The sequence below is a fragment of the Loxodonta africana genome, chromosome 1 (genome assembly GCF_030014295.1).
Source record: "Loxodonta africana isolate mLoxAfr1 chromosome 1, mLoxAfr1.hap2, whole genome shotgun sequence".
NCBI lineage: Eukaryota > Metazoa > Chordata > Mammalia > Proboscidea > Elephantidae > Loxodonta > Loxodonta africana.
Window position 1 is genome coordinate 419206 of NC_087342.1, and position 25878 is coordinate 445083.

General features: G+C 41.2%; 1 protein-coding gene across 7 annotated transcripts in view; it reads left to right on the forward strand.

The window, feature by feature from the left end:
* Window positions 1–25878, forward strand: part of PHLDB2 (pleckstrin homology like domain family B member 2) — a 333831-nt gene that overhangs the window by 246781 nt on the left and 61172 nt on the right. For 6 of the 7 annotated variants that reach the window (XM_064287433.1, XM_023551839.2, XM_064289340.1 and 3 more), the window contains 3 exons: window positions 1413–1550; window positions 18199–18327; window positions 24690–24845. In XM_064287433.1, the coding sequence (XP_064143503.1) occupies window positions 1413–1550; window positions 18199–18327; window positions 24690–24845 (423 nt within the window). The remainder of the gene's footprint in view (window positions 1–1412; window positions 1551–18198; window positions 18328–24689; window positions 24846–25878) is intronic. The other variant, XM_064289130.1, reaches the window with a different exon arrangement.

Sequence of the window (25878 nt, forward strand, 5' to 3'; positions counted from 1 at the left end):
TCAGCGTGATGTTTACAAGGTTCATTCATGTCAGCATGTATCAGGACTTCATTTCTCTATGGCTGAGCAATATTCCACAGTATGTATGTACCACATTTTGTTTATCCATTCATTTATTGATGGATATTTAGGCTGTTTCCATCTTTCAGCTATTGTGCATAGTGCTGCAGTGAACATTGGTGTGCGTATATCTGTTTGTTTCTACTTTCCATTCTTTTGGGTATATACCTAGGAGTGGAACTGCTGGATCATATGGTAATTCTATATTTAACTGTGTGGAAAACCATCAGATTGTTTTCCACAACAGCAGTACTATTTTACAGTCCCACCAACAACAGATGAGGGTTCCTATTTCTCCACATCTTCACCTACACCCATTTTTTTTTTAAATCATGGCCATCTTAGTGGACATGAAGTGAGATCTCATTGTAGTTTTGATTTGCATTTCCCTAATGACTAATGATGTTAAGCATCTTTTCATGTATCTGTTGGCGATTTGTATATCTTCATGTCCTTTGCCCATTTTGGAGCAGGGTTGTTGGTCTTTTCATTGCTGAGTTGTATGCGAAGCCATCTTTAATGTACTTTATGTATACCTGGATTTGTCTTAACTAATGTATACTTTCTGGCTTGCCCCACAAGCTCTGTCAGCTGAGGCAACCTGGATTTGGGTGTTTGAGTTCAAATCCAACAAACATTTTCTTAGCATGCTTACTAAGAATCAGACATCATGCTGGCACTCTGGAGAGATTCACACATGACTCAGATATAGACTCACCCTTCTACAGGTTTGCAAACTAAAAAGGAGACAGACATACATTTTATAACTATAATAGAAGAAAGTCAGTGACAATTCTTATGTTACCTCCATGGAGCAAGAAGGAGCAACTTATTCTGCCTGGGGGGGGGGGCCTGCATGTCTATATCACAGATGATACAGATAGCCCCCAGGGTAAGGGGCCTGCTCACTTGTTGTCTTACTCACAGACCTTGGAAGTCCCTCCTGCTGGCATCGCTAGGAATGCAGGCCTTGCATGCTGGGTTGCGTGTAACTTTCACATTTCCTGGTCTAGAGACAAAGAAAGACATGACTGCTCCCAGGATGGTTCAAGTTGGGGCCTGAGTTTAGGTAAATAGGCAAAATATCACGGAGAAATAACCAGAAAAGGAGTGATAGTAGAAAAATTTAGTGGTAACTAACTTTCCTAGCAATTATGTTTTGGTCTCTCCGGCTCTCTTGTTTAAGCCCTGAGTCTCATATGACTCTCTGGGGTGTTCTCTAAGTCACAAAATACTGACTGATATAGTATTATTTTTTGAAATTTGTAGCTACTGAAAATGCATCCTAAGGTGGGTGGGTGAGAATTTCTGAGAAAGGAAAACATTTCTGAACTCTTGTTTTATATCGTCAGCTGGATATGGAATGCGCGCTTTTGGATGGAGAACAGAAGTCTGAAACAGCTGAACTTATGAAGGAGAAAGAGATTTTGGATCATCTAAACCAGAAAATAACAGAACTGGAAAAGAACATTGTCGGTGAGAAGACCAAGGTAAGAAACTTCTATCTGAATGCAACTTTTATGGCAATGTGGTGGTACCATTTGACTGAATTTAAACGTTGAGTGGAATGACCATTATTTTGGATTTGCGTGCCTTGTTCCTGGTGATGGTGGTGGTAGAGAGAAGTCACCAGATTAGGTAAGTTGTTACAAGTGAAGAGCCGTGAGGTACTGATCAGGAGATGTGGAGAGAGTGGAGCGCATGTAACTTGTGAGCCGATGTTCACAGCAGCTGATCGTCTTCGAAACGAATGACCTGCTTTTTCCCACTAGCTTTTCTGTCTTAACTGCTGGTGTCCTGTAGGGATGGCTTAAGCATATTCAGATATGGTTGCCTTGTTTCTTTTCATGTTTCTGTTTGTTAAAAAGATGAATGGGAGCCATTCATCTGTTCTGCCTTGTCATTGTCTTCAGTGCAAGTGTACCGCTCTTTGAACAAAGCCTTGATGTTTTGTGAGGATCTTCACACACTGCCAAGTACAAACTGCCTGTGAAACGCAGCTGACGGTCCCCTTGAGAAAGCCTTTCCTTACACCTTTCAGGCCACAACCTGAATGTTAGCTGATAGCTATTAGGGAGAGTATGAAATATTACTTGTAGTTCTTAGAGTAGAGGGTGGTAGTTGAGTTTTTTGTCTGTTTATTCATTTTTTCCTGGTAAATACTCTGCATTACTCTCCTTTCCCATTTGGAGTTAGTTTTAGCTGACTTAAACCAAATAAATAAAATTCTGGTGTAGGAAAGAAAAAGCAAAAGAGCTTCACCACATCATTCCCTGCTCACCATGGTCTCCCCTCAGCCAAGAAAAGGAAAAAAAGTTTCAACTTAAGTAAGTTCTGGTGCTAATGTGTGTAAAGAATTTCTGCTAAATGTGGCTTCCTTTTTAGGCTCTTCTTTGTTCAAGACCTATAAATAAGGGCATTTGATCTCAGTGCCAGAGAATGAACTTGAAATGATGTCTTCGGAAATGGAAGTCAATTTAAAAGTTACACATTGGTGTCTTGGTTGCCTGCTTGGCAAAATTCAACGGCATGGCTTTTGCATATTACATTTTATGAATGCTCGTTCTATCTCCAGAATTTAAGAGAGTAAAGAATCCATTTGGGTAGTAAGTGTACTTTTCTTTAAAAGTGCAAAACCAAGGAAGGGAGTCACTTTCTAATTTTTTAGTATAGGAAGATCATCCAGGTCACAGCGGATACTTCTCAGAGATTTTGCACTGATACAGCAAGCAGCTTTTGTGGAAGGCATCAGATGTCTTGTTTTGGTACTTATTATTATTATACTATTTATGTCATAATGGAGAACTTTTGGAACAGAGGAACGAGCTACCATGTTCCCTGGGAGTCCGTCTGCCTTCCGCACCCAGGCAGTTATTTATCTTTGTGTGGCCACATGTTGCGTAGCCTATCCATGCTATTTATCTGTCATTAGCATCAGATTCTACACAAAAGCAAAGCGAGTCAAGTCAGTGCCAAATCTCACTTCACGGGGAAAGGTGTGTTATATTCTTTAGGCCTAAGGTAGAGGTAGAAGTCCAGGAGTGTGGAAGACACAATCAGGCAGGCCACGTCCATCTTTTCTGTTATTGTTTTGGTGGCTTAAAGAAGGCCATCCATAGGACCGGGGCCTGCTGGCAGCTTGAATTATGGAACCAGCTCATGCAGCTGTGAGAGGATTAGTTGGTCTTGGAAGGTGGGATTATTGTCTGTCATCATGAGGTGTGAAAAATGGCAGATGCCAGCTCTGCGTGAGGGACTCCAGAGGAGGATAAGGGAAGTAGAAACAGAAACAGGACCAGGGCTTGAATGGTATTACTACATAACAACAGTCCAACTCAAATCAAGACCTGGTGCTGCTTGGCAGCACTACTCTGTGAATAAATAAGCTTATTCTATTATTTTATGACACAACTATTTCATACCTTCACTCTGCTCAAACCTCTGGCCCACTTTTCTCCCACTGGTTCTGAAATGACTTCACCACTTCCTTCCCTGAGAAATTAAAAAGCACCGTATCTTCTCACAACTAAAGAAGGCTCTTTCCTCCCATTAGAGATTTTTTGATGTGCTCTGGGTGTCATCCCATCCCACCTTCTCAAGGTGTTCAGTCCTTCCACCCCTCACACCCCAACTTCTCCCTTTCTACTGGGCCCTTCCTATAGGCACACCAACATTATTATTAAAAAATAATCTATTATTATTTTTAAAAATAAATAAACTTCCTTGCAGCTACCACCTTATTTCTCTTCTTTATCATGTCCAAACAGTTCAAACGATCTCTTAGTATACTATGTCTCCTCTTTCTCATATCCCAGTTAACCTTTCCTTCCTTCTCAGTTGGCTTAGGCCATACTACTACATCAAAGTTGCTCTAAAGACTACTAAAGACCATGTTGTCCAACTCACCGGGTGCTTTCCTGTCCTCTGTGACCTCTTGCCTGCTCCCGAGCAGCGTTCAGTACAGGGAGTGACTCCCGAGTGCACTCCCACCGCTGCCCTTGCCCCCTGTGCACGCTTTCTTTGGGGGTTCTGTCTCTTTTTCTTACTTATCGCTCTGATTTTCCATCTCAGTTTCCTTTGCTTGTTCCCTAGCCTCTATCCAACCACTCTGTCTTAGTCATCTAGTGCTGCTATGGCAGAAATACCACAAGTGGATGGCTTTAACAAAGAGATATTTATTCTCTCGTACTCTGGTACATTACAAATCAAAATTCAGAATGTCAGCTCCAGGGAAGCCTTTCTCTCTCTGTTGGCTCTGGAGGAAGGTCCTTGTCCTCGATCTTCTCCTGGTCGAGGAGCTTCTCAGGTGCAGGGATCCTGGGTCCAAAGGACATGCTTTGCTCCCAGTGCTGCTTTCTTGGCGATATGAGGTCCCCAACTCTCTGCTTGCTTCCCTTTCCTTTTATCTCTTGAGAGATAAAGGGTGGTGCAGGCCACACCCCAGGGAAACTCCCTTTACCTGAGATCAGGGAGATGACCTGAGTAATGGTGGTGTTAAAATCCCACCCTAAACCTCTCAGTGTAAAATTATAATCACTAAATGGAGGACCACCACAGAACACTGGGAATCATGGCCTAACCAAGTTGATACACACATTTTTGGGGGCACACGATTCAATCCATGACACACTCGTATTTGTCTCTGACTTGTGCCCTCTTCTCTTGTATCTTCACGTTCTTTTATATATAGCCCTGGCTTCAAATAGCTTTTGTGTGCTGGTGACTATCAAATGCACATCTCTCTCTAGCGAACAGCCCTTTTTGGAACTTCTGACTCATATCCTGTGAGCCGCCTGACACCTCCACTCAGATGCCTCACAGGTATTTCCAGCTGAACACGCCCATAAATGAGCTCTTGTTTTTACCCTTCCCGTGGGAACCGTACCTCCAAACCTGTTCTTCCTTCACTTTTCCCTGTCCAGGAAATTGCCTCTTTGTCCACCTAGAAGCTTAGACAAGAAACCTGGAAGTCAGTCTTGATCCTTCTTCGTCCATCACCCCCACATCCAGTCGGTTATCAAAATACTTCTCAATTACTTCAACCTCTTCGCATCTCCACTGACAACATTCTCCCCTCAATCACCATCGCCTCGCATTAAGCCCCATTTAGTTCCATTTCCCTTTCAATCCATCTCTTCACAGCAGCCAGGGTGATTTTAAAAAAATATATAAATTACAGCACATCACTCTGGTGTGTGGCCCACTGTGTTTTAAATAAAACCTGCATTTTCACCACGATCGTCTGTCACCTGCCTTCCTCTCCAGCTTTTCTGTCTCCCTTCTCCCCATTTCTACACCACTCTCACATTGGCCTTCTTTCTGTTTGTTGAAGATCCACCCCTACCGCCAGCCCCCACATTTCTTTATAGACATTGTTTCCCTGCCTGGAATTCCCTTCCCCATCTTCCATGCTTGTCTGATCTGTCTTGTAGGGCCCAGATTTGCTCAGTGTTGGTCCTCAGAAAAGCCCTACTAGCCCTTTCCAGTTTAGAGTGCATTCTCCTGGTTGCTCTTTTCCTCTTTTATGTAGTTCAATTTGTAATTTGTTTGTTTGGGTGCTTCCAAGATATTTACTCCCTCTCTAGCCTGTGAAATATGGCACTATTACCCCTCTTTTATCCGGCCCTATTTTTTTTTTTTTTTAAGTAAGTGCCAGAATACTGGCAAGTGTGTTTTGTGAATATTGTCCTTGGATGTCCTGCTGGTGGCTAGTCCACGCTGGGCCTCAGCAGAAACACTGAGCCAGACACCTGCCCTAGAGCTACGTGTGGCCAAGTGTCGGGACAGCTGTGACGGTCTGCCCGCGTGCACATGCCTGTGTGCCCAGTAATCAGGCTGCCAGGAGAGCCAGAGCGTAAGACAGAAGGAGGAAGTGGCCTTTGCCCTTCTGGATCATGTTTCCTTTCCCATACACCTGTTGCTGTTGTCATATACAAACCATGGAATGAGAAAACCAAAGCCTGAAAAGGTATCCCTTGGGCTAGCTCAGATTCAGATATCAGTAGTACATCCTGTAAGTCTGACTCTAGATTTTTTGGGATAAGGCCTCGAGTCAGAGGAAAAAAAGTTCAGTAATACCTCAGAGTTCTAACCTTGGCGTGAAACTACTAACATGGTTTCCTTGCTTCTCCAGACAAGTCTTGATTTAATTGATTTGAGAACTATCATTCTATTTTAAATGTTTAGTATAAATCAGTTCTACTCTGTAACACATGGGGTTGTCTTCAGAATCAACTTGACAGTACAAGACAACAACTATATATATATATACATATAAACACAAATTATATAAAACCAATTAACATTGAGCTGATTCCAAAATCAGGACAACCCCATGTGTGTCAGAGTTGGACTGTACTCTGTATGGGTTTCAGTGGTCAATATCTCAGTAGATCTCCAGGCCTTTCTTCCAAGGTGCCTCTGGGCTCTAGGTGGTCTCAAACTGCCAGCCTTTCAGTTAGCAGCTGAGCACAGTAACTGTTGCACCACCCAGGGACACTCTTTCTCTATCTATACATATAAGTATATATAATAAATGATTAATTTTATTATATCTTAAAAACCAAACCAAAACCAAACCCAATACTGTCAAGTTGATTCCAACTCATGGAGACCCTATAGGACAGAGTAGAACTGCCCCATAGAGTTTCCAAGGAGCGCCTGGCAGATTTGAACTGCTGACCCTTTGGTTAGCAGTCGTAGTGCTTAACCACTACGCCACCAGGGTTTCCTATTATATATTACCATACAAAACATAAGCTATAGTAATAATTATATTCACAACATAAAATTATGTATTCCATCATATATTTATTGAACATTTTTTCTGTGATTACCTGGGCAGACCTTTCACTGCCGTTAGGGGTAACACTGTCAAGAGCATCAGTAAGCCTGTTCCCATGTGGCCCGAGCTGCCACTTGCCCCTTGTGTTCTTAGCCAGTAGGCACATCATGGAGAGAGCCGCTATGAACATGGATGTACCCTGGATGAATGGAAGTGTCTAACTTGAGCATGAACATGGAGGGACAGAGGGGATGTTTATTTGGTAAAGTGTTGCCTAAAGAGGCCGCCATGTATTCTAGGGCCGAGTGAAAGGAGAGGGATTGTTACCTCTGTTGTAGTAAACGGTTTTGCCTTAATTTAATGGGCTTGGTGACTGAGAGTGGGAAGCTGCTGAAACCATGAAGCTAACTTTGGGCAGAGGCTTGTGGAACTAATGTCTTCCCTGTCCCCCACCCCACTCCACGGCCAAAGGCCAAGCTCACGCAGCTGCTGAGAAGAGGTGTGTGTTTGGATGTTTGTGTAAGTTTTCTTTTATTTCTGACAACATTAAAAAAAAAATTTCCTGTTTTCTCGATTTTTGGACTATCTGTGTCTCATCTCTGCAAGTTAGCAGACAAAAATCAGAAGTACGTTGTACTGGAATTCAGTAAAATCTTCTTGCTGAAGAGCCTTTCCATTCCCTAGAGGCCAGTTATAAAGCTGAAAGCACCCTGTTGTTTGAGGGGAGATATTTGCGTATATTCGCACAGATACATTGCCATTACTTGTCACCATCTTGACCCGCTGCTTCGATGGCGAGACATTTAAAGGTGACACCAGAAGCTCCAGTTACTCAGTGCCACACATCGTGCTCCTGAGTGAAGTCTTCAATTATTTGACTTTCTGATTTCTCTACAGAAAAGTGTATAGCATTGTGCATTAAATGGCTTAATTTTATCCCTATTATTATCTTGCCAAAACACCTGTCACTTCCTTCCCATCCATCCTTCCTCCTCCTGAGAGCCAAGGGGAGACAGTGAACCTGGCCCAGCATTCTCCAGCAAGGTGTTAATGCCTCTGCAGGCAGAGCCTTTGCCAAGCCACGGTCAGTGTCCAGAGGGGCCCAGCCCTTCCCGTGCATCTTTCTTACATTTCAAAGTCTGCTCCCTGGTTAAAGGAAGTGGAAATAAAGCGTGGGATTTGGGGATTAAATCAGTGGGATTCCAAATTAGGCTTATTTTTTTTGTGGTGGTTATTCAATTACATAAATCTGTACTCTTGATCTTCTCATTTTTCTACACTAAACATCCCTCACTTGTATATGAAAATGTCAAAGCCAAAGGAAAAAAAATCCTAAAAAAGAAATATAAAGCTGTGTCTTTTTAGAGCTAGGCAGAGAATGGGGTCTTGGCAATCAACATTTGTGGACACATATCCACGATCTTGTGCAATTCCAAAATCCAGAAGTTCTGGAAAAGAGATTTTTTTCTCGGCAGCTCCAAAATCCAAAAAATTTTTGGAGGAAAAAAAAAGTCCTTTGTAAGGTTGGCACCAAAACTTAGTCGACTGCAAAAACCTGACTTGAACTGATGTTCACACTTAGCTTGGCTATTTGTAAATGTAGCTGCGGAGAGAAGGATGTGTTTGATTTCAGAGTGCTGCCCCAGACCTCAATGAACATGGTATGTAATATCTGGTATGTGAATAGAATATTCTGAAATTCAAAACATATCAGACCTAAAGAATTTCCGATAAAGGATTATGGGCCTAAACTAGTAGCTTCACCTCTGACCCCATGAGGTTGCTTGCCTCCCAACAATCCCTCCAGGGCTTAGGGACTGAAAGGAAAGGGACTCTTAGGGCTTATGGAGAGGACTTTGGATGGACCTACCTTAAAAATGGTGGTTTAGGGATGATGGATTTTAACGTGTCACTGCAGCAGATCTAAACCTGACCAGTGTTTTATGAAACATGCCTGTGTGTCTACTGTATGCTGGGTTTTGTGTGAACAGTTTGGAAATTACAAAGATGGGCCTTAAATTTTAAGAAAAGCTTTATCAGACTAAATTGGATTGCCAGATTTAGCAAATAAAAATACAAGACAGTCAGTTAAATTTGAATTTCAGATATACAATAAAAAAAATTTACTATCATTACGTCCATGCAATATTTGGGACATAAGAAAAAAAATATACTTACACTAAAAAGTTGTTTATCTGAAATATGGATTTCACTGGGTGTCTTGTATTTTATTTGGCAACCCTATATAGGGTTGCTAAAAAAAAAAAAAATTTTTTTTTTTTTTTATGAGTCGGAATCGACTCGGTGGCACTGGGTTTTTATAAGCTAATAAGCTGAACATCTTTTTAGAGTAACATTGAATACCCACTTATCAATGATACTGCACGCTTGCAGCGGGGAAATGACTTTATCATTGGTGCTCAGGAATTTTCTGTGTGATACGATATTGAGAGTGCTGCAGGCTGGGAAGAGCAGAGCAGTGAGGATGCTCTAGGACCCTTGGAATTTGAGTAGAGCTGACAAGTTCAACTGTAGTTTCTTCCTTCAAGAATACCGCTTAGAAGAGAGAAAACTTATGTTTCTTTCTAACCAGAAAATCTGGCAAAAGAAATGGATTTTTAAGATCATTTAAGATTATTGACAGTTCCTTGTGGACACGTTCAAGTTACTTACGGTAAACTTGTAACCACTCCTGACCATTTGTATGGTTAGAAAAAGAGTCGTTCGCATTTGACCTTGAAATGCAGCACCTCTCTCTGAATGCACATTGGATGTTGGGATCTGTCACAGTTCAGTTTTCACTTGGTTTGCTTTAGGCATTTAATTTGAACGTGAAAATTTTACAATTGGGATGTTACGTGAAGGAGAGGCCTTTTTAACCATGAGGTGAAGGTGCGAAGACCAGGTATTTTAAGAACAATTTTTGGTGGGTCCTATATTAATGCCCTGTGCCTGCATTAGAAAAGTCAAATTGTAGTTAATTGTCTTTGCTTGCTCGTAATCCTGGGTGACTAAGTCGGTGGTTCTCAACTCTGCTGCACGTTAGAATCACCTAGAGAGATTTTTTTTTTTTTTGGCAGGGGGGAGATTTTTACTTCTTTTTTAATGTTATTGTATTTTTGGTGACAGTATACACAGCAAAACAGGTTCCCATTCAACAATTTCCACACCTACCGTTCAGTGGACATTGGTCACATTTTTCACACGGTGTCAACATTCACATTATTTCTGTTCTAGTTGTTTCATTCCCATTAAACTAGTCTCCTGCCCCCCAACCTTCTCATCATGCTCTACAGAAGCTGTTGTCCATTCGGTCTCATGTAGATAATTTGTTAAAACAGTGCAGTTCTCGAGGATGATATTCCTTACTTTTTGACCTAACCTGCAATTTAGTTAAAAGGTGACTTCAGGGGGTAGTTTCAGCTCAAGGTTTAGAGTATCTCAGGGCAGTAGTATTGGGGATTCCTCCAGTCTTCGGGTCCAGTTAGTCTAATTCTTTGAGAATTTGAAGTTGTCTTCCACATTTTACTCCCTTTCTGTCAGGATCCATCTTTTGTGACCCTGATCAGAACATTCGGTAGTGGTAGCTGGGCACCCTATAGGTCTTCTGGTCTCAAGGTAGGGGGAGCGTGTTTCATGGAGACAGTTGGTCCTGTAGTCTGGTTCCTTCTCTGATTCTCGGGTTTCCTTCCTTTCTCTTTTGCTGCAGACAAATACCTTGAGAAATTTTTAAAGCTATCAATCCCTAGGCCTTATGCCCCTGGATTTCTGACTGAATTGGGATGTGGGAAACAGTGTATTTAAAAGCTCACCTAGACTATTCTAATGCACAGTCAGGGTTAAGGACCACAGAGCTAAGTGAACTATGCTTCATGAGTCCTAATCAAATTCCCTCTTTTCCCTTATCTTCCTCTCTTGTTGTAAGCTGCTCATGACCCACGGTGACCCTATGCACAACAGACCAAATGCTGCCCAGTTGTGTGCCATCCCCATCTCAATGGTTTTGGATTAGACCGTTGTGATCCACAGGGTTTTCAATGGCTAGTTTTTGGCAGTAGATCACCAGGCCTTTTTTCCTACTCTGTCTTAGCTCCATTGAAACCTGTTCAGCATCATAGCAAAACACAAGCCTGACAGATGGGGTGGTGGCTGTACATGGACTTCATTGGCTGGGAACTGAACCTGGGTCTCCTGCGTGGAAGGCCAGAATTCTCCCGCGGAACCGCCACTACCCCTTTCTACCTGTAGTACCTTTATGAATTCTTATTGAGTGAGTGAATGAACAATTCATTTTGGATACAAATATAGGCGCAGTTTCATACACAGATTTCTGTTTTAATTTGGCCATGAATGGTTTGTCTTTGATCATATACACACTCTATAGTAAATAGATCTGGCAACGAATTTGTGACCCAGCTGGATTGCGTTAGTGCAGGAAGAGAAGACAAGTTAATGTAAAAACGTTACTAACGGAAGTAACTGTGTCTCCAGGGAAGACACAGCCTGTTCTTGCTTTTTAAAATGCTTCCTTGTGTATCCCGGAAGTATTCCAATTCCTTGTAATCTTGTTTTGTAAACACAGTGAACTTTGTTAATTTTGTTAAAAATAGATTTCAATTCACTTACTGAAAATACATCTTAAACAAAAACAAAAGTTGTGTTCTGTCCAATTTGGGGTGGGAGAAGATTATTATGCCTGTAGCAGTTAGACTGGGGGAGCCCTGGTGGCACAGTGGTTAAGAGCTTGGCTGCTACCCAACAGGTTGGCAGTTTGAATCCACCAGCCAGACCTTGGAAACCCTGTGGGGAAGCACTACCCTGTCTTATAGGGTCTCTGTGAGTCAGAATTGACTCAATGGCAGCAGGTTTGTTTTTTGTTTAAATTAGATTAGATGAGTTTACTAGTTTAAATCTTGATAGGAGAGAATAACACTCAGTTTTAATATTTAACGTGTAAAAAATAAGAATCCCCAAACCCTCAAATACTATTAATTTTGTTCATCAATTTATTTTACCTTCAGCTCAAGATAACTGCTTGCCTTGAGTTAATTTTCCTTTGAAAACTTCCTAGGCAATAAAGAGAGGAATATTAATTTCTTTCTGTCTCTGAGTTGGTCTCCTTCTGGCTTCTTGCAGAAGTGTGGTTACCTCCGCGGCCCCCTGTGATTTACAGCCTGACCCACCTGCCGCTAGTTATTCTTTCATCCTTCCCTCGGCTTCCTTTCCTCGAGCTTTGGCCCCACTGAGCTTCAGCTCTGAGGTCACAACGGCACTGAGAAACTGCAGAGAAGCTGCAGAAGGCCCTGCTGATGCCAGCTGGCACAATCCTTTTCAGCGCCTCTTGTATGGAATTGTGAAACGTTTTGAGCACTTGAGAAGAAAGGCACTATGTAAACATAAGGTTTTTTTTTATTATTATTATTAACTGTTTATCTATACTTGTTATTAACAATAAGACAAATTTGAGACGACCTGAGGAATAATTTGGCGATTTTTTCAGATTTGAAACCTGTGTTTCAGACCAGTCCCTTTCCATATTATCAAATAGTGTATTGATGTTGCCTAGCAAATATAAGTTAAAATTTTAGAGCTTTCCACATATGGCATTTAACGGGAATGAATGTGTTTTTTTTTTTTTTTTAACTTTCTCTTTTGAATTAGAATTGCTACAAAGTTTGGCAATACAGTAGCTAGAAACAGAACTTTTTTTTTATAGATAAAATTCTTTCGCTGGGTAAATAGAGCCATCTTTAATCCACAGGCAAGGAAATACCGTATTTTCTTAGCCAAAAGACAGCAGTGTGTAGTGATGGTTTTATTTAGGGAAAAAAAAAAATTAATTCTGAAACTAAAGACTAGATCTAACCCGTCTTCATATATCCCGTCTTACCTTGGATTAGCACTAGGGACTCCCTTTTTCTGTGAGGGACGCTGTTGCGTTCTCTAACTTCTGCCCAATAGGTGTGTACAGGGAGCAAACACGTCGGTACAGGTGGAGGGAATTGTCTTTATATTCTGCTGGTCTTTACATTGTTGCAGAATCATTTCAGGCTGAAATATGGAGTGGGAATGCTGATTTCACTTTCTTCTGTTTCCTAAAAGCAAAAGGTGTTGAATACCCTGCTGTACATTCAGTAGCTGTTCTGCCATTTTTCCACCAGAATTATGACAATGTCAGGTTATTAAAACAGGTTATTAAAAACAGCACCACCCTGTGCTTGTTAGGAAATGATTGAGGTCAAAGGAGTTTAGGATGGCACAGAACACAAAGGGGATCTCTTCAAGTTCTACCCCTAGGTAATTAAAGGTACGATAGGTGTGCGTGAGAGAAGGCCAGAGTAGTCTCCTATTTTTGAAACGGATGTGGGAAAAGCATAGACTTTAATGATAGAACTGAGGTCTCTCCAGCCTTTAGCAAGACTTGAGAATCTCTGGTATATGTATACATCTCGAAGGCCGTGTTAGAGAAGACGGGTTCCTCTTTGAGCATGCCAAGTAGGTTTGGGATCTGATGAGATTTTAGAATCTGAATTTAAAAAATTGTTCTGGAGCCAGGAAGGAGAAATCAATAGGCAAGTAGGGTATGGTAATAATTTAATTCTATTCGCAGTTTGAGTTCTAGATTTAAACATTTTGGGAAAAAATCCGTATATAAATCTAAACATACATTTCTAAACTGTCCATGACGTTTTAAAATTTAAGCAAAAAATAGACTCAAACTGGTGTAGATGTCAACGTCGTATAGTTTTAAATTTAAACCATAACATCTTTTATAAAGAATCTAAACATATATCTTTATACAAGAAATCATGGCCATTCAGTTAAATAAATTGTCGTTGTTGCAGGCTACTGAGTCGATTCTGACTCATACCGACCCTATAGGACAGAGTAGAACTACCGCATAGGGTTTCCTGGGCTGTAATCTTCATGGGAGCAGATTGCCAGGTTTTTTCTTCTGTGAAGCCACTGGTGGGTTTGAACCACTGATCTTTTGGTTGGCAGCCGAATGCTTAAGCACTGGGGCACCAAACCCAAAAAAAAACCCACTGCCATTGAGTCGATCCCGACTCATAGCGGCCCCATAGGACAGAGTAGAACTGTCCCATAGAGTTTCCAAGGAGTGTCTGGTGGATTCGAACTGCCGACCTCTTGGTTAGCAGCTGTAGCGCTTAACCACTACGCCACCAGGGTTTCCACTGGGCCACCAGGGCTCCTTATAGTAGGCATAATTTCAGGGGGAATGTGCTGTCGTATTGTGGGGATTGCACCTAATGTCACAGAGCAATATGCATGTGGATTTTTCTATGAGAAATTGACTTGAGATGTAAGCTTTCGCCTAAAGCAGAATAAAAATTTATTAATGAATTAATGAGATACTCAAATAGAAAGAGAAAATGACGCTGAGACATTCTCCTTTCCTTCTTACTGTGGTTATGGCCATGATTTCAGCTTGAGAACCTAAGAAACTATTCACATAAAAATAATAACTTTCAAATTTATTCAAAACTCAAGTGAGGCCTTTAGTGTTGTAATATGGTTAGATAATAAAACAGATTCAAATATATTTACAGTCTGTCCACTACAAGTGAAAATAAAAAGCACTTAGGGCTTTTAAATGGGTAAATTTTAGGAAACTGAAGGCAAATGGCTCAGCCCTGGAGAGAACTAAACGAATACCATCCCAGACCCTCTGACATCTAACTACATTTAAGTGCACCATCTGATCTAAGAAAGCATACAAGTTCCCAATGTCTGGTGTCTTCTACCATGTTACTCATTATAAAGGACTCAAAAGAGATGCTCAGAGTAGCAGAATTTCTAACATTAACGAGCATCAATAAGCAGGTTCTTGCTACTTCAGAAGAGAGAAAGAGCATTTCCAGGAAAGAGCAGGTAGCTATATGAATTGATTTATCACAGTTAAAATTTTTTTTTTTGGATCGTGAAAATTCCTTTTGGCCTCCTTCAGCCCTGCTTTCCTTTCCAGATACTGCCCACACTGGACTTGGAAGCAGCGAGAGAAGTCTGTGCTGTGTTAAGTCACTGAGATTTCTGAGTTTAATTTGTTACCACAGAATAACCTGACTCATATGGCATGGTCTTTGAAATATGGAAGTAATGGAAGAAACCACTAGAAATGTTGAAAGTGATTATTTTTAAGGGTCAAGAAATTAAGATGGGGACACTTGGGGCAGAAGACTGCTGTTTTTCACACTTAGAGAATATGACCTTTTCAAACTCCACATGTCCACTTGGATGTCTAATAGACATCTTAAACTTAATATATTTAAAACAATATTTGGCCCCAAAGCTGCCCTATTTTGTGTCAGCTGATGGCAAGTAGAATCTTTTCATTGCTCAACCTCAACTCCTTTTCTTTCCCCCACAATCCGTATCCAATCCTTCAGGAAATCCTTCAGAATATCTCCAGAGTCTGACCATCTTGCGCTTCCTTCGCTGTCATCATCCTAGGTCAAGCCCATCATCTCTCACCTGAACTCCTGCTCTTAATCTCCTCCCAGATCTCCATGCACAGCAGGAAACATGTATCCTTCAAAACTTAGATCTTGTTACTCCTTGGCCCGTAACCCTCCAGTGGTGCCTCATGTTCCTCAGGTCCACCATGCCCAGCCTCCAGTGGTGCCTCACGTCCCTCAGGACCACCATCCCCAGCCTCCAGTGGTGCCTCACGTCCCTCAGGACCACCATGCCCAGCCTCCAGTGGTGCCTCACGTCCCTCAGGACCACCATGCCCAGCCTCCAGTGGTGCCTCACGTCCCTCAGGACCACCATGCCCAGCCTCCAGTGGTGCCTCACGTCCCTCAGGACCACCATGCCCAGCCTCCAGTGGTGCCTCACGTCCCTCAGGACCACCATGCCCAGCCTCCAGTGGTGCCTCACGTCCCTCAGGACCACCATGCCCAGCCTCCAGTGGTGCCTCACGTCCCTCAGGACCACCATGCCCAGCCTCCAGTGGTGCCTCACGTCCCTCAGGACCACCATGCCCAGCCTCCAGTGGTGCCTCACGTCCCTCAGGACCACCATGCCCAGCCTCCAGTGGTGCCTCACGTCCCTCAGGACCACCATGCCCAGGTTCCAGTGGTGCCTCACGTCCCTCAGGACCACCATATCCAGCCTCCAGCCGTGCCTCACGTCCCTCAGGTCCACCATGCCCAGGCTCCAGTGGTGCCTCACGTCCCTCAGGACCACCATGCCCAGGCTCCAGTGGTGCCTCATGTCCCTCAGGTCCACCATGCCCAGGCTCCAGTGGTGCCTCACGTCCCTCAGGACCACCATGCCCAGGCTCCAGTGGTGCCTCACGTCCCTCAGGACCACCATACCCAGCCTCCAGTGGTGCCTCATGTCCCTCAGGTCCACCATGACCAGCCTCCATTATCTCCCTGGCCTTGTCTTCAGCATCCCTGAGCTCACTATGCACCATCCACACTGACCTCCCTGATAAGCACTGACTTGAAGTAAGACCTTGAGGCTTTTGGTGTGCAGAAGAAAAACATGGTGGCAGATAGCAAAGGTGGGGAAAGCTAAAGGGGTGCCACATGGACAGTGGCATAGACATAATTAAACGTAATTACCTTAGAGAACAGAATTAGGATTAATGAGGGGAAGATGCAGGGAGGCAGACTTTAACTCGATGTAAAGGACTATTAAATAATTGGAAATGTCTTGCAATGGAATAGGCTTTCTCCAAAAGCAGTAAACCCCAGTCTTTGGAAGTCAGCAAGATTCCAACACAAAATACACCACAAACAATTTCCTGAACTGGGAGGTGGAGGTCAGAGGAGATGTCTTCTCAAGTCCCTTACCAACTTAAGTTTCTATGATTTAAAAGAAGGCATTCCATTTTAATCCATTTAGGTTGATCAGGTTCATATTTTTACCATCTGCATATGAAATGGTGCTACCTACCCCTTCCTATTAGGGTAATTGCCTAAGCCATCACTGTCCAGTCAATTCTGACTCAAAGCAACCCTATAGGATAGAGTAGAACTGCTCCATATGGTTTCCAAGGAACGTCTGCTGGATTTGAACTGCTGAACTTTTGGTTAGGGTAATTGCCTGGAAAAAGAAAAAAATCTAATTTTATAGGACTGTTTCAGAAGTGCATCTTAAAAAAAAAAAAAAACTACCATGATATGCTAAGATGCCAGTTTTATTTATACCAGTTTGCATAGAGTGAAATTAGCAAAGTAGGGGGTTGGCCATCGTACAGAGGGTCACGTCGTGGCAGGGGTTCACACAGCGCTTTTGCTTAGCCTGGGGATGTTCACAAGGAGAAGATCCGGCCCAAAATTTGCTTCAAGGGCTCAGAGCATCACAAAGGGAAAACAAGTTGGGAAGACTGGCCCTAAACAGATTGAAGTTGTGTTTCTCAATTTAAGATGTGGCATTTGTGAGGTAGTGTAATTACCGGTTGCAGTTTTTGCCAATTATATCCTGGAGAACGTCCAGGGCCACTTTGGCATGTGTGACGTTGGCGGGTTTAGTGTTATCGTCTCCTTTCTCCTCTTTCTCTGACTCCTGAGTGTTCTCATCTTTTTTCCACAGTCCATGTTTCTTTTTTTTTAAACCAGTCATTGTGGGGCCATCTGTATCTCCTCAGTAAATGTCGTACTTTTTGTCTATCTAAGCTACCTCATATAACTTTCCCTTGCTTCTCTGCCAACCTTGTGGAACTTTCTCCAACAACCACCAGTGTGGTAACATTTTTACTAGTGCTCTCAGCCTCTGAATTAGGTGCTCTCCCTGGGACCATACCTTCCTATTGTTAAAGCTCTGAAGTTTGCCAAGTAGCTACTAGAATGGTTTCATATGGCCGGAGTATCAATTAGTGCTCCGGAATTCCTCTGACCTGAGAAGAAGAATTTAATAATTTCCAAAACTTGCTTAATAAATGCCTCGAACAAATTGGGCTATAATGGTACATGGAATCAATGCCCATTTCCTTTGTCTGGTTCTCTGACAGGTGACTCTTTGCAAGGTGATCTTATGGATCTCGTTGGCATTTATTTTGTTCTTTGTTGACCATTGGCCAACATTCCTATTGCTCCCCCTTCTTTTTTAACTTTGTAACAGGAAGGAAGAAGGAGGGAAGGTCATTGCCAACACCAACAAAGTGGACCATGTTTTGACAATGCAGAAATGGGACCACCTTGTCTTTACTTCCACCTGTACCCCTTTTTCTAGTCACTAACAAGATATGTTTCTATATGTTTCATAGAATATCTAGAGTTTGTGTACGTTTGTTTGTATTACCCTTGGAAAATGTTCACTAACGCGTGCTTGGGGTGTGAAGGTAATTTCTATTCTTCTATTTTCTGATTTCTGAACTTCAGGAGAAGGTAAAGCTTGATGCTGAAAGGGAAAAACTAGAGAGGCTTCAGGAGCTTTACTCCGAGCAGAAGACCCAGCTGGACAATTGTCCTGAGTCCATGAGGGAACAATTACAGCAACAACTGAAGAGGGTCAGTAGCAAACAGGAATGCACCAATTTTTTGTTTCTTTTTTTGTTTTTTCAATTAAGTTCCACCTACCTATGACATACTTCCATAGCACAAATTTGCATAAATTCTGATCATTAGATACTTTTAAAATGGAAATATGCATGCTGTAAGTGTATGTAATTCTCTGCTAATCAGTTAAAAAAATTCTTGTTGAAATCCTTCACCTTATTTACAATGCAAACACATTGCTGGAGTTATTCTTTGTAACAAAAGAGAGCTATTTCTGACTTGTAACCTATATCAAGATTGTAAGACTCAAATCAATTGACTCCTTTGTTCTCTGCTTCACCTGGAGTGCTATTTACCCTTGAATTTTTTTTTCCCCCTTAGGGTCACTATGAGTCAGAATCGACTTGACGGCAGGGGGTTTTCATTCTCTTGATTTTATACTCTTGTCCAAAATTTATCCCATTCTCTGGTTTGTTTCCCTCCCCCACCCCCATTTTCTTTTTCTTTCTGCTTCTTAGTGACATTGAACGTTAGTGTGACCACGACAATCAAATACTGGAACCAAAGACGCAGGGCTTAGTTAATACCCTAAAAACTTTCTCACACGAGCTTTACCATTTTTAAAAACTTAATGTAACACAGACCTTCTGGTTTAACTTTATCAGCAGTGTTGAACAGGTCCACGCTGGTTATCTTCTAAAAACTAGAATTCCTCTATGAATGTTTCACAAACATTGGCATGGTTACTTCATAGCGTCTTGACAACTTGGTTGTTTCCTCTAAACTGTGAACCTGAGAAATTGTCTTCAACGGCCTTGAACCTTTAAAGGAGTCACATAATTATAATTAGTCTTAAGTGAGTAGCCATTGTGAACTCATAGAGTAGGAAGGAAGTCTAGTTTCATTCACGTTATTATCTCTGTACCTTCCTGGGAGTGGGCAAGTTGAAACATCAGTTCAGATGACACACATTGGAAAATTTTTAAAATGACCTTTGATACAGAAATATTTAATACCTCTGACAGCATCATTGGGTAATGTAAATTTACAGTTAAAACTTTTCCATGGATTACAGAGCTTGAAAGCTTCTTAATAAAAAAGCGTCCAGTGCAGACAGGTTAAACCGCAGCACAACACTTTTAATATCTGTTATTTCTTACAATGTGAATCAAAGCCAGTTTCAAGATAGTTCTTCCCCTTCACTCATTTTATTGTATAAACTTGAATCTGCTGTAAGAAGACAAAAACCCCCTGTCCCTTTAATGCAACAATTCTCTGGAAATCTGATGATAAAAATGATTGGAAAAAATAGCGTCTGTAGAATTATTTTTGTTTGTTTGTTGTTTGTGTTTATGCCAGTTCACAAGAGAGGCTGGGAAACTGACTTTTATATTTGTTATTTTTCAACTTTCCTTATTGCTAAAGATTCTATACATGCATGGTCATTGTTTATTCCAGGTCAGCAGTGTGATTATGTATCTTGTTATTCCCTTCTTCTGGCTATGCTGTTATTGTTTGCATTCTTCGTAAACATTATTTTAAGTAAAAAGTGATAGAGTCTATTAATAACCAGGATACAAGTTGATATAAATAATGGTTGTTTCTTTAATCTAGCTTCTGTAGGATAACCCATAATTTTTTTTTACATGTTCTAAGGATTTCAACAAAAAGGAGGAAAGGAAATGATACAGGCAGCGTTCTCCTTCCTCTCCCTCTCGAAGCAGACTGTAAAATTATACTCATAAAACCCTTTCCTTAGGAGAGATAGGGAACTCTGGTGGTGTAGTGGTTAAGAGCTACAGCTGCTAACCAAAGGGTCGGCAGTTCAAATCCACCAGGCGCTCCTTGGAAACCCTAACCGGTTCTACTCTGTCCTATATGGTCACTATGAGTCGAAATCGACTCCACGGCAGTTAGGAGAGGTAACTGCCTTATGGTAGCTTCTGCTCCTCTGGTATTAAGAGGTCTGCTAATTCTGTTCTCCAGGAGTACAGTCCTTAGTAACTCTTCACCAATCCCCTTGGCTTAATCAGTATTAAGTTCACTTTTTTCAAGATAAGTCCATTCGTACTGGGAACTTCCTGTGTTTCCAGAATCCCACTTCCATTAAGATTTCAAATATTTTAGAACACCACTTCATTACAGAACTTCCCCCAAGGCATTTAAACTAGATTCAAAAACTTGGTTTATTACAAGTAACTTTATTAGGTGGCAGTTCACACAAAATTTAAAAAAAAATAATAGAGTAATTTTCTTAAAGTATGTGTCATCTCAAATATTGTACTTAAGGTGAAGTCCTAGAATGATTTGTACCTAAAACATAGATTTATGGCTGGGCTTCTAATGTCTGAATCATTGCCTTGGAGTCAGAGTATATTTCTCATCTGATTGTGATCTGATGAGAAGTGTTTGATGTGTAGTTGCTATAAGCCCGCCAATGGAACCATTCCCTGGAATATGTTGTTGTTGTTGTTAGGTGCCGTCCAGTCGGTTCCAACTCACAGCAACGCTAGAACGAAACGCTGCTCGGTCCTGAGCCATTTTCACAATCTTTGCTATGCTTGAGCCCATTGTTGCAGCCACTGTGTCAGTCCATCTCATTGAGTATCTTCCTCTTTTTCGCTGACCCTTTTTTTTCTACTTTGCCAAGCATGATGTCCTTCTCCAGGGACTGGTCCCTCCTGATAATATGTCCAAAGTCTTTGAGACGTAGGCTCACCATCATTGCTTCTAAGGAGCATTCTAGCTTAGTGCATTCCACGTTCTGATTATTAATGGATGTTTGCAGCCATTTCTTCTTATTCGAGTAATGCCACACCAGCAAATAAAGGTCCTGAAAGCTTTACTACATCCATGTCATTAAGGTCAATTCTACTTTGAGGGGAGCCCTGGCACAGTGGTTATTAAAAGCTTGGCTGCTAAGCAAAAGGTTGGCGGTTCGAATCCACCAGCAGCTCCTTGGAAACCGTATGGGGCAGTTCTGGTCTGTCCTGTAGGGTTGCTAGGAGTTGGAATTGGCTCCACATCAGTGTTTTTGTTTGTTTGGTTGGTTTCTACTTTGAGGAGGCAGCTCTTCCCTAGTCGTATTTTGAGTGCCTTCCAGCCTGCTGCACACACACTCTGGCACTATATCAGACAGTGTTTCACTGCTATTCACAAGGTTTTCACTGGCTAGTGTTTTTGGAAGTAGATCGCCAGGTCCTCCTTCTTTGTCTTAGTCTGGAAGCTCTGCTGAAACCTGTCCACCATGGGTGACCTTGCTAGTGTTTAAAATACCGGCTGCATAGCTTTGAGCATCACAGCAACACAGAAGCCACCACAGTACGACAAACTGTCAGATGAGTGGTGGATCTACAATTAGGAAACCTTTTCACTATCATTGGAGCCCTGGTGGCTTAGTCGTTAAGAGCTTGGCTGCTAACCAAAAGGTTGGCAGCTCAAATCCACTAGCCACTCCTTGGAAACCCTGTGAGGCAGTTCTACTCTGACCTATAGGGTCGCTATGAGTTGGAACCAACTCAATGGCACCAGGTTTTTGTTTTTTTTTTTTCTATCTTTGGCTCTATGACCAATTTGTCCTTTAATTTTAGATAAATCACTCAACCTCTGTGTTCCTCTAAATCTTCATGTATAAAATGAGAAGGTGGTACTAGGTGATTTTCACCATGTTTCCCAGGTTTCAAGAGTATACAGTTAAAATGTTTGACTCTAGAGCATAAGGAGCCCTGGTGGTGCAGAGGTTAAGTGCTCAGCTGCTAACTGAAAGTTGGCGGTTAGAACTCACCAGCTGCTCCCCGGGAGAAAGAGCTAACAGTCTGCTTCCATAAAGATTACAGCCTTGGAAACCCTATGAGGCAGTTCTCTGTCTTATAGGGTTGCTATGAGTCGTAATCCACTGGACGGCAATGGGTTTGGTTGGTTTTATAGAGCATCCCATTTAAATTTGCTTTCTGGGTTGCTGTTGAGCTGTCATGGATTATCGCTGCCATCTCTCCACCTTCTGTGCCCCCACTAAAAAAAGCGAAGAAAATGTGAAGATCTGCCTGTAAACTTCTGCCTTTTAAATTCTCCGTAAAAGTTATTGGAAAGAAAAAAGGAAATGCATTGAATTTTCTTTAGTGCAGCTGTTTTATTTCCTTTCATGACTGACCTGTGAGCTTGCCAGGCAGTAGAGATTCGTAATGTTCTTTTAGTGATGAAATTGAGTTAAAATTTTTATTCAAGTAGTCATACACTTGACTCTTAACTTCAAGTATATATTATCCTGTGCTCAGTTAAACTACTCTTGTCCTAAAAGCCCATCCCCTGGGCTCTTATTCTTCTCTAAAATCCTTTATGCTCCCCACCACCCATAAGCTTACGTACCCACATTCTGGTTTGGATAACTTGATCAAATGATTACCCCAGCGAAGTCTGAGTGCTCAGTTTAGCTTTAATTTTCACCTTTCCTGCCTAGTGTGCTATTATTTTTGTGCAGTTGTTCTTCATGCAGGGTTGAAATAACACCTTGCATATTAACGAGATGTGGAGTAAAGAACTGAGTAGCCTAGAGTGTGAGTTGTTAACCATAGTCCCATTTTGACTAAAGATTTTTATAAGCCGAGAAAAAGGAGCTTGCTATTATTTTTTTAATCTTTAACCACAAACTAAGCTTCATTGAAATACCTTTAAAAACTCTTGAGCATATATACCTGTGTGAGTAAACACATCAGTTGTTATTTGTTTCAGATATTCAGATCAAGACTAAAGATATTTTGTGTCAAGACGTAAACTTATGTCTTAATTCTTTAAGTAGTGACTAGCCTTGGTCCAAATTCATTAATTCTTTTAGAAGTTATTGTGAAACTAACAGATAAACTTGGAATGTCAATCAATAAAATCGAAACCAAGACCACATTCCGGGTGGCCTAATAAAAGATAAAGAAGTGTTAAGAAATGCTGAATATGTTTCACCGTGTGTTTTCCTGGTCCTTAAACTTTGTAAACGCACAGTCCAACCTTGTTGCTATAGTGTTGGTGGTAATTACATGGTAGTGAATAGCCCTTCAACGAATCATTCCCAGAATGAAATTCATTCCAAAAGATAGAAATATATTCTATTAAAAAACTTAATTTATCATTTATATAAAAACTGGTTGGAGAGGTGGTGGAGTGGATTTAAATAGTGATTTAGAGCTAGTTTAGCTTGTATTTTTTTATCCAACTTTTTTTGATGTTTCAATTGGAAAACGAAGGTCTTGACTATTTAAACCCATGTCAATCTTTGGCCAGCATAGTCCAGCTGCCTCCTCTTTGGGCCACAGAGTATTTATAAATTACATTTTTTAAAAAACCTTCTACACCTGCCACATTTATAGTTCCGTGAAAGGTTCTGAAAAGCAATGAATGTTTAAAATTGAAGATTGGAGAATCATTTTACAACACACACCCATCTCTGCACGAATGCCATGATTTGTGTCCTTAAGCATCTCAGGTTGGAGAATACCCATTCCAGACCCCCTGATTTTCATGAGCTCTCATTTTTCCTTAAATGTCCTCAAGATTATCCCCAGGGTAGTGATGTTTAACCTTCTGAATCACCCTTTGTGACTGACGGGTACTATGGTTCCACTCTTTCCAGTAAAATGCATATAGACAAAGGTTTGTAAACAGTTTTAAGGGATTCTAGAAACCTAGTTTAAGAATCACAATCTCTAAATGTTTTTGATTGCCCTTCAATAAAACCATTTGAGCATGTATTATATATCTATTTATATAATTATATGTTTAAACTACCCTAAAAAAAAAAAAACCAAACCCACCTATATGTATATTAGAAAACATTTACCAAGAAATTGAAAAAGAAAAAAACTTTTTAGTATACTTTTAAATATAAAGAATGTGTAATATTTTTCCTCACCTCCCACTGGGTTGTGTTGTGTGTCGTGGAACGTGCATATAGTCTTCTTAGAGACTTCCAGTCTGTATGATCTTGAATCATGAATTTAATCTCTATATTAAAGTCTTGTTTCATTTGAAAATTTGTGCAAAACAGTTTTCTCAGGAGACTGTCACACCTTGGATCTGCAGATAATGTTTGGGCCATTTATGGAATACTTGTAATGTTTCATGGTCCATTTTAAAACCACCTAGTAGATTTAAAGCAAGAATTCCTATATTCACAGAGGTGAAATATATGTTCCCCTCTCTTCAATTCCACTCTAGCAGTCACTGCTTTAGGGTTTAACTCCAAAAGAGAGGATTACCATATTCTAACTCTGGTCAGTGTTGTAATTGGGAAAGTCTTCTGAAGTGTCTGCTTTTAATAATTGCTTCTTCATGTTAAGGCTACAGCCATTCTGGTGTGTCTTGTTTTCATTCCCTTTTCCCCAAAGGATGCTGACCTGTTGGATGTTGAGAGCAAACACTTTGAAGACCTAGAATTCCAGCAGCTTGAGCGTGAGAGCCGTCTGGATGAGGAAAAAGAGAACCTGACCCAACAGCTCCTGCGTGAAGTGGCTGAATATCAACGGAATATTGTTACTAGAAAGGTAATTTTGTCGAGTGTCATTAAATGTAAAAAAAAAAAAAAAAATTAAAATACACTCCTTGTATGTGACAGTAAAGATGGTCAGTATAGCTTTAACGTGTTATCTGTATGTCTGCATGTCTTTGTACCTGAACACCTTTGTGTATTTAATCACATATGGTATTTGGCAGACTGTGGATTCTGCCATATATATGGCAAACGTTGCCCCAAACTAGATTCATTGACTTTACGGTCACTGTTACATAATGTTACAGATGCAGTTATGAATCATATTCTGTTCTTTCTTTTATATGGAAACTAAGGCATACAAAATCAGAAATGTGGACATTTGTTTTAAATTACTTCCTTTTGCAGCCATAGCAACTAGATTCAGATGAATTCTGTGAGCAAAGTCTATTTTGGAATTTCCTCTGTTTTCCTTGCTCAAGGTTATCAAAGCTGGCTGATGGCTTCTCTCCATTAGACGCAGCTCATGGAATTCTGTGCAGATTACTGACCCCACCCACCCTGAGCACCCAGATACCCAACCTGGAATTCAGCATTTGTTTCAGAATTGAGAATCGCACCCAGAGCTCTGTACTAACCTGATAAAACTGAGGGAGAAGAGGGGGAGAAAGTGACTGCTTAACTCTCAATTTAAAAAAGAAATTCCATAGTTGTTTTTTCCCAGGAGGTATCTCCCAAGATGATGTCAAAAATTCATTTATAGTCTAAAACAGGATTTCCTGTTTACTTCCATCTTCTTCAAAATAGACTTTAAATCACTTGAACTGTATTGGCCTTAAGAAAAATGTTGAGCTTGGCGGGTAGGAGAAAAAGCCTCCCAGTCTCTGAGCAATAATCACCGCCCATGGGGCAGTTCTGCTCTGCCCTATAGGGTTGCTATGAGTCGGAATCAACTCCAGGACAATAGGGTTTTTTTGGTTTTACCATCACCTTGAATCAGAAACAACTAGACAGCAATAGCAAATAGCTAAAAGTCCCTGTCTAAAAAGTCCCTAGGTGACACAAATGGCTTGCACGCAACTACCTAT